Source organism: Ammodytes marinus (genome assembly GCF_949987685.1).
Source record: "Ammodytes marinus genome assembly, chromosome: 3".
In the NCBI taxonomy this organism is placed as follows: Eukaryota; Metazoa; Chordata; class Actinopteri; order Uranoscopiformes; family Ammodytidae; genus Ammodytes; species Ammodytes marinus.
This window is the reverse complement of record NC_137232.1, coordinates 22,617,992-22,627,991: the sequence shown is the minus strand read 5'-3', so window position 1 is coordinate 22,627,991 and position 10,000 is coordinate 22,617,992. Positions and strand designations below refer to the sequence as shown.

Genomic DNA, 10,000 nt, shown 5'->3' with positions numbered 1-10,000 from the left:
TTTTTAACAAGTTTGTTCTTATTTTCAGAGTTTTTGAAGTTACATGCAGGCAGCTGTAGATGTACTGCATAGCCAAATAAGAGCACACAAAAAAACCCTACCGGGGGGGCGCGAGGGGGATGATGAAAAAAAAAAAAATCTTAATTTTTTTTATTTATTTATTTTTTTGTAATTTAAATTTTTTTCCTGATATGTAGCCTAGTTCAGAGATGATATGTATTTTTTTTCTTTCTTAACTTTTTTTGATAGGTAGTTGCCAAGTTCATCACACAAACACTCCAATCCACTGATATGAGATCAGTTTGCAATTTTCAAGTACTGAATTAATGGTAGGACTGTGGCCACTAGAACTGGTCTCTGGTCAGCAAAGGTCTTGAAAACAGCATAAGTGTGCTTGTGACATGCGTGCCACCCATGCATGTGTATGGGCACGTGTCCCAGCAGATTTTTGAAATCTGAATAAAAAAATGTAAGTTTGTAGTTAGCAAGTGTAACATGTTCTTAGGGCAGAATTTCATAAATAAAGGTTTATTTTTTTAGCAAGATATTTGGTCAAAAGCTAGTTGTCATCCGTCCCTCTGTCCAGTTGTTAGGCATCTGGCTGCTAGCAAGTTATGTTGTCTTGCTAATTTTACTATTCATCTGAACTGAAATAAATATTGACTTTTTCCTTTATTATCTTTGCCAGAATGCACCAGAATGCTTAGATTACATGTTAAAAACACAAAAAAATCTTCTGGGGGGGATGCCCCCAGACCCTCCTGCAGGGGTTTAGTTTTCTGACAAACATTACAATGGATAGGGGAGAACGGGGTAAGTAGGCACACTTTTTACTCTAGTGAGAATTGCTCATCACCAAAACATCTGTCAATAGCCATTCCTACATTAAATTGAAGCTTAAGGTGTTGGCTAGAAATGTGTGTCTCTCTTTTTTTCCAACTTATTGTAATGAAGAAGTAATTTACCATCAAAGACACTCTGACACATTGTGACAACCAACCCCATCAAGGGGTCGGTTGTCACACACTATGGGGTTGTTTGTCACAATGTTATCTTAATGGGAAAAATCTTAAAAAGAAGGCAAGGAGGCAGAACCAAATTTGAATGTTTAATTGCATTGTCAAGTTGACAAATAGGCCTACATAACGTTCTGTAGCCTTGGCAGCTGGTCTAGTTTGGGATGCACTGGGTTGTTTTGATTTTGTTGCCCTTTTTTCTTTTGCTTGCTAGCTGCCTTTTCCTGCTCTATTCTTTCCTTCTCTGGGGTGTCAGTGAGGATACAGCTTGACAATTTCTTTCGTTATTGGGTTCCTTTTCTGGCTGCAGCCTTGAGATAACATGTGACAACCAACCCCCCAAAAAATTTGACGACCAACCCCAACTTGAATTTCTTGCTAGCATCAAGGCCAACAACCATCTGACAACTAATTAGCTTGCTAACCACAATCTAAACTATAGTTTACCCTTCACACTATCTGAGGGTAACAAGTGTTTTGTTATAAACCCATTGTGTAAAAGCCTAGAAGAAAAATACTGAGAAGCAAAATATTTGGAATTTGACATGAAAAACACAAAACATCCTCCACACCTGAAATGCAGCTGTCTTCCTCCAAGGAAGTCTATGTATGTGACCTCTGATCCCAATTCTGGACCTTTTTTATATCAACATTTCAGAGCTAGCGCGCTCTGGTGGCGAGATATAACGAATGTGACATCCAACCCATGTGACAAATTACCCCGTTCTCCCCTACTAACATGATTTGGGCATTTGGGATTATAAATCATCTTTGAATTGGTTGTACAGCATATCACATGCTATTCATTCAGGGGTGCGATGGCCACCCCACTCTAGCTCTGTGGCCCACCTTGGCCACCCCCAGTCAAAATTTCCTGGAATCGCCACTGAGACACACACAACTCCACGTTCAGGCTGCACAGCACATTAATCGCAGGTAGCATTTTGAGCTAAATCTGGCCACTTTCCAAATCCAAGACTCAATAGTTGAAACATTCTCTGAACTGGGTTGTCAGACAGCAGTGTTTCCCATTGATCATAGACTTTGTTTTGTGAAGCTTTTTCATAACAGGTATACCTATTGTAGAATTTATTCTGTGTATGTTCTATTTAGGCTACTATTTTCTTCTCTTCTAAGGAGGTTTAAAAAAACAAACATTTCCTCAGTGTCTCATTGATACAATCTCATAATTAGCTTTTAAAGTGCACCAGAATTTAACGTTAAAATATAAGAAATTTCCGGACCCCAACCCAACCCTAAACCCAATGTTCAACTCAAAGGTGTGCCACTGGCCTAGCCCTTGTGATAATAACAATAATCTATCTATCTAACTATCTATCTATCTATCTATCTATCTGTGTAGGGTGGTGGGTGTGTGTGTGTGTGTGTGTGTGGGGGGGGGGGGGGTTGTCAGGGTCGGTGGGGGGGCCCAACTGCAATGACCCAGCTTTGGGGGGGCCCAGCTTGCAGAAGGTTGAGAACCCCTGATTTAAAAGATACAAAGACAATGTACAAGTTTGTTGTGCTCTGTTCTGTACACACAACTTAGTGCATGTCGGTCCGTCCTTAGAGACGGATCCCTCTTCTGTTGCTCTTCCTGAGGTTTCTTCCATTTTTACCCTGTAAAAGATTTTTGGGGCAGGGATTTTTGTAAAGCCCCTTGAGGCAAACTTGTTATCTGTGGTATGGTTGGGGCTACATAAATATTAATGACTAGAGTATTGGCCATCATTCCCTGTTCTGCGTAATCACTTAAAATAAGTCATATGGGACAAAAAATACAAGAATCAATCACTGGTGTAATATTTCCATATAATAGTGGTTTATGTGAAAAAATAGCAGAAATGACCCTTGCTACCTGCTGTGCTCTGAGAAGCCCAGCTGATTTTAGAGGCACTAGTTGAACTCTAAGGTCTTCTTTAGCAGCTTTCAGCCTGAACTATACCACATGTTTAACCTCGCACAGCTGTACATTTATGTCTCTCTGGGCTTGTTTTAGCAGAAATCAGACCTATCTTGCTTGCCCAAAACGTACAGTAAATACACCACAAGTATCTACATTCAATAGAAGGTAATGGTACCAAGTTGGACTAAAATGTTTCAGTACTACACTGGCCCAATTGAAGCACCGGCATATTCACCAACTATTTCAGTCAGTGCACTGACTTTCCGTATGAATCATTCCTGGCTCCGACCGACTTTGTTGAAGCATTGTTGTCTGATCTTCCCAGACCTCAGCAATCACTATGATGAGTGTAATGTTATCATGAAAGAAAAACGAGAAAATAAGAATCAACTGTAATAAGCTGGAATTATCCTACAAAACAGTTGATATGAATATGCATTCATCTTCTGTACTTCTGCTTCTGTGTAATATGTCCATGCTTGTGCACGGACCTGGATGCAGACCTGTGTGTGCACTTGAGATCTTCGATCGCTCCTTTCTGTCACACTCCCATTTCATTAGCTTCCCGGGACTCTGCAGAGCAGTTTAATTTCATTGTGGGAATAGCAGACCGAATGGGACTGGGCGCGATCGGACACGTTAATTATAGTCTGACTCGCAGGTCAATTCTCGGGGTCTCCCCGGCGCTGCACCAGAAGAAAAGATAGAAATTTCATTTGAATGATTTTCATTATACCTCTGTCTAATACATAATTTAGTCCCGGTTAATGCCAGGAGTAATGGCCACACGCGCACCCATGAGCACACACCTATACATCCCCCTACCTACGAACACATAACCATGTACACGCACGCTGTCTCCCTTTTTCCACCCCCACAGTGTCAACCTTTTTAACCAGGTTAGGATGTTACCATGGGAACCAGACAACACATGCAGGAAGCCCCTTTCTTTCTTTCTTTCTTTCTTTCAAGCGCTCTCTCCCGTTCTCTGTGCTGTAGTTTCACCCTTTCAAAACAAGAGCCTGATCACCTGCCAAGTTGTTTACTACCATCCCAATGTGAGGTTTTCGACTGTTCGACAGACACACAGAGAGCGAGAGTGACCGTAATCGCGGCGTCCCTCTCTGGCGCAATTATCTTCTCACTCTGACATCCATCCCTCCCTCCTTCCCCTCTGTCTCTCCTCTATCTCTCCCGTCTCCCGTCCGTCGCTCCCTCGCTCCTCTTGCGGTCGAACATAATTTGAGTGCAATTAACTTCCCTTAAAAGCCCAGGCTGCTTTAAACGCCGTGAATTAGGAGGGGGGCAGATGCAAGTGGAACGCGATGAGGTGGGGGAGACAAAGAGGGACGGGGAGGGAGCGTGGACGTATTAGGAGACAGAGGCAATGAAAGAAAGGAGGAGAGGGAGACCGAGAAAGAGAGAGAGAGAGACAGATAGATAGATAGAGAGAGAGAGAGAGAGAGAGAGAGAGAGAGAGAGAGAGAGAGAGAGAGAGAGAGAGAGAGAGAGTGGGAGGCGGAATGAAAGTCAATGTCACCAAAGGCGGGTAGGAGGGAGGTGTGTTTGACCTCACTAACACAGACAGTAAAACACTTCAGCTGGCCCTGTTGCTGGCAGTTGAGTTGTCATTGTACTGTACCTTGTAAAAGACTGAGGGGTTCTCCAGCTGCCGTATTGCACCTGTTAAAGGTTGAGCTGCTGCATACTTGAGGAGAGAGTATTTATCCAACCCCAAAGTATAGGCTACTGCAATGTAAATTTAACAAAAAATCTCATCAATATTAACTTATACACTGCTTCATTTGAAATGCCCAAAAAGTGTGTAAATCTTAAATATTTCACATGCTGGTTGTTCATTATGATGAATGAGATAGTATTGTATTGAGATTGTAGTCATCATAATTAATGGGTATGGCTATTTTTGATTATATTGTAGATATAAGCTTAGCATATTAGTATAAACAAATAAAAGTAAAAGAGAATTGCACCACAGAAATCCCAAAGATATGTCTGAGTTAATTTTGAAACCAATTTGGCAATACATTGTTTGTCCATCAAAGAGCACTGGGAAGTTTAATTTTAAACTGCAGAAATGTCTTTCTCTCTCCATATCTTTGTCACAATTCTTTGGTTACAATTTTTTTTATCAAATAAAGTATATTTGTTAATTTAAATGTTATTTAAAAAAAACAAATATACAAAGTATATTGGCAAATTAAAATATATACATAAAGGCCATGGTATATGTTCAGACGATCATGTGGGTTTTAAACGTTTTAAGTGGCTACAAATCTTTTTTTTGCTGAACTGAAATATGAGTGTAGTGTGGGGTACATCGGTATGCTGTGATATCACTTGTTGGTGATGCGGGGGCTGTGGTCAGAGGTAAAACACACATTCAACTTTTGGTTGAACCTCCAAATTAAAAGGTTTTAACTAGTCAAACTAAAACGTTAGCTTGTTTACAAACTGTCTGAGCCCCTGTTCATGCTTTTGCTTTTTCTTTGCTTTGTTGCTGCTGTTACAAAAATAATAACAAATGATGTCCTTGTTCAAAAAAAGTATCCATACTGCTTAGAAATGCAAGAAAAGGGAGGAAACAACGTAACTGTTACCCAAAGCCAAATCACTTTGCAAATAAGTACAAACACACACACACACACACACACACACACACACACACACACACACACACACACACACACACACACACACACACACACACTGAATGGGAATGAACATTATGGGTAATTTGACTTTTCTTCCCTTCAGCCTCTTCCTTTTCGTTTGCTCCTTCCTTCCATAATCTGTCTCTCTCGTCCCCCTCCTCCTCCTCCCCCCTCTCTCTCCTGCTCTCTCAATCTCTCTCTTTCTCTCTGTGAAGGTCATGCAATTGATTTTCCTCTGTCTATTCATTTTTCAAGACTGGCTTTGAAACGTGGGAAGCAGACAAAAGCCACACCGGCCCCTCCCCTATCCCTGCATCCCTCTCCTTCAGCCTCCACCTTCCTCTTCCCACTCGGCTGGCCCTCTCTCGCTCCGTCCAAAAAGCCTCGGACAAGAGAGGGAGAGAGTGGAGGAATGCAGCCTCCCCCGCCCTCCTCTCTCTCCTCACACTCCTCTCCTCTTTCCTCTCCTCTTTTTTTTCTCTCTTTATTCCTTCTACATTTGTTCCTTTTCCCTTCCCCTCCTCTCTCCCTTTCAGCTGGATCTCTGACCACATTCCACTAACGGAATTAAAGTCATGCATCACACTTAAAAAACCCTGCCAATGCATTGTGGGTAGACTTGTTCAAACTGATGTCCAAATTAGCATCGCATTTTCAGCCCCAGCCCCGGCCCCACCGAGACTGTGTGTGACCTGCTTGTAAAAAAATCTCTCCAAACATTTAATAAAATTCTGAAGATATCAGATCCCCCGACCCCAGTGGAAGAAATGTTCAACATAATACAAACTGTAATATACAGTTCGTATAGCTGGCGCGCGGCTACGATTCATCGTGTTTGTCAAGTAACTCGCCATTTTCCGTGACCTTCGCGTATAGCAGTGGCAGGATTCTATATATCTGCAGTTATGGTTCACATTTGTAAGGGGAAGTGCTTGGCATTGTAGTATAAGTAAGCATGGCTCACATTTGTCTTTCCACCATTCTCCCAGTGCGCTCGCAGGACAGCCACGGCTACCTGCATACACATACTTTTCTAAACAGCATTTTTCTATCAAGGCCGCCGAGGCAAGTCTGGAACACTCTGAAGCAAAACAATTCACAATGTGTATAGCTCAGTCAAGGCCATGGCGGTGTATAAGTGTGCTGGGTGTGTGGATATCCATCATACATTCAGATTGTGCAGCGTCGCATGCCTGATTAGATATCGATGGATCCCAAGTGGATTCACCCGTAACAGTGTATTTCTTCTGAAAGTACGGCTACAGATTAGGGCTAACCATGTATGTATCATACAAGATGAGATCTCAGATGACAGATACGTTTGATTTACAGTGAGGTTTTACTATTAAATTATCAGATAATTATGGGATAAACCCCAATCGTTTTATAAGCACAGGTCAAAAAAGAAACATTGAACTGAACATGTTGGTACAAAATATTCTTATGCTGTGACTCAGTTTCTTGCTATAATTGTGTAAAGTTTACTAATTGCCATATTTCACTGTACTGCTTTTGCAATTAGTAAACAAATAAAATATGTGCACCTTACCTAATCAATGTACAGAAAATGATGCAGTACATGTGGCAATGGAAGTTAATTGGCCTTCTTTTCAAGTTAGACATTTTCACACGTCACAGTAGGAAACGTGCAGGTGAAAGTCAAGTTTCAGGTATTGTATGTGAAGTGTTACTGTCAGTTACACACTGATTTACTGGGCCACTTGAATAAAACAGAACCCTCGTTAACTTTTGTTTTTTTATATGATGATGTAAAATTATTATTCTTTTTTGTTGTATTGTGTCACTTCTGCTACTAGTTAAAGTGTAAACATACTACTACTCAAAACATACTTTGAATTACTATAAAGTATGAAAAGAGACAGATTAAAAAAATAAATAATAACAATAAAAAGAGTTTGGTCATAATCAAACTAGCAGAGGCCGAGATAGTCTGACTTGGTCTCTAGTCTGTATTCTGCATTTTCCATATTGTAGCCAAAAGGAATAGAAAATCCCAGTCTGATAAACACCATGTCTTTCAAACTTGAAACACAGGCTTCCTGCTATGAATTCACAGTGGCACAACAGAAGACATTTTACAACTGTTTTCTGCACATGACTTAAGGTGTAAAATCAGTGTGTCACTTTATTCCCAAGGATTTTGTGAAAGGTATTGTTTAAGTATCTGTATTTCTAACTCCAGTATTGCATTGGCATCACTATTAATACGTATTCTTAGTCTAATAACCATAACAGGAGTGTGTTGTACGTATTGTGGTGAAGAAAGCCAGATGCAGTCAGACACAAACATACTATTAACACAACTGTTTTCTGTACATATGTCCTCAAATTAGACAACATGCATGAACACCCCCCTCCCATAAACACACACACACACACACACAAACACAAAAGCCTCTAATTGTACTGTAACTGCATCGTTTCCCGTCAGTAATAGTAGCAATTAGACAGGCTTTATAATTACACTGTCCTCGTTATATAGTACATTTCTGTAATTACAAATCGCACCAATAGTTCCCTCCCTCTTTGTGTATCATCTAACTCCCTTTTCCTCACACACACTTACACATAAATTCCACCCTAACTCACACTTGCCTATGGAAAGTCTTTGTACGAGTATACGCACACGTATGTTGCAGCCTTGGGAATGAACACATGCTACACGCCACACACACACACACACACACACGCAAACACACAAACACACACACACACACAGTCCGAGTAATTATGGTCCCTAATAGAGGACTGGATAATTGTCCTGGTCCAAACTGAATTTTCTGTTGCGTGGGGGGTGTCTCTGTGGGTGGGAGAGAGTGGGCAGATCAGACTACTAAGGATTGCTTTGGATTGAATGGGAGATGAGAGTTGAAACATGTATTTCAGCAGTTTGTGTCCACTGGCAACTCAAATCAGCATTTTTATCTCTGCCGTATCATTTTCTTATGGGCGAGAATGCATGAATCCCAAGCTGAGAAATGAACTGTCAAAACCCATCTTCCTTTAACTCTGCATATTTGCATGCCAATGTCAAAGTTTAAAATGTGTGAACAGTTTAAACAGCAGAAAAAAATATATATAAATATTTGATATATTAAAAAATTAAAAAATTAGTATCAGGGCTTTAAACCAGTCCAAGTCTTCCCCAATCCCAAAAACATGTTGACCAGACGACAAAAGGACCTAATTTTCTTCACCAATTTAATTGCCTAACATTAAAGCCTAAATGCTGCTTCCAGCCCTCTCCAGGCGGTCCGAAATTACAATCTGGTGGGAATATTACATCATGAATCCTTTCTTAGGCTAATATGAATAAAATTTAAGTACTGAGTATACAATAAACTGGAATCACACAATAAAAGGCATAATGTTAACTTCCCGAGGTTCCTTAAAACCTCACTCTCAGAGGAAGTATTAAGCACACTATCCTTCGTTTCCTACTAACTATGTATTTAAAAAAACGCAAATTAAATTTTGGTGGCGCATGATAGCATAGGAAGTTAATAGAAAGATGCAATTAGACACAGATTATCTGCAATGACGCTAAGGCACATCCAAAGTGTAAAAAATCAGCACGAGAATTTTTCTTCACTTCCTTATCTGAACACACCTTTTAGGATAGCTTTTAGGATATGGTTGTAGTCGAGTGGACCTAAATGAATCAATGCAGTGTTTAGGTTAGGTTTGTTAGGTTTTTCCCTTTTTTCTCACCTTTGCTGCAGTTGCTGTCTCCCTCCATCAGGGGGCACCAGGGCGGGTCTCCCTGGTTGGCAAATGTGCGCATGTGCAGGTAGCTGATGGTCAGCCGGATGACAGAGGCCTTGTCCAGCTGGCTGGTGATGGCGCCGGGCAGAGGCAGCATCTTGGCCAGCTCAAAGAACTCAAAATTCTCCTTCCCCCGTCGGGAGCGCGCCGCATTGCGAGACTTCTCTTTGCGCAGGTTCTGGAGACTGAGAGGCGAGAAAGAAGGGGCGAGTGGTTTTTGAGAGTGGAAAATACAAGAGGAGCATGAGATGGATAGATGTAAAATGGAAGAAATATAGAAACACAAATAGGAGAGAAAAAGAAGAGAAGGGAAGCAGAGAAAATAGTCTTGTCCGCTTTGTCTGTGTAGGATTGGTTGGAGCATATGATATAATGGCCATTTACTTGACCACCTGTTGGATGGATTCATGCTCTGTATAGAGGACCTAAAAGCATCAATCCAGAAACTAATTTCATGAATACATATGATAATGTTGATGGCAACGGCACCTGCAGTTCAAGTGAAACAATCTCCATTCTGGCCCTGTTGCAGATTGGCCCTGGTTGGTGGTAATTACAGACAAACTCCCTTTCTTCTCTCTGGCAGAGAAGAGTCCTAATAATGCCATTTGTCCCGAAAT

The 10,000-nt window shown here is 41.0% G+C and overlaps 1 protein-coding gene across 1 annotated transcript in view; it reads right to left on the bottom strand.

Moving 5' to 3' along the window:
• Positions 1 to 10,000, bottom strand: part of npas1 (neuronal PAS domain protein 1) — a gene marked incomplete at both ends in the record, with an annotated part of 29,036 nt that overhangs the window by 17,644 nt on the left and 1,392 nt on the right. Inside the window, one exon of the mRNA XM_080053779.1 lies at positions 9,327 to 9,565. Within this exon, the coding sequence (XP_079909905.1) occupies positions 9,327 to 9,565 (239 nt within the window). The remainder of the gene's footprint in view (positions 1 to 9,326; positions 9,566 to 10,000) is intronic.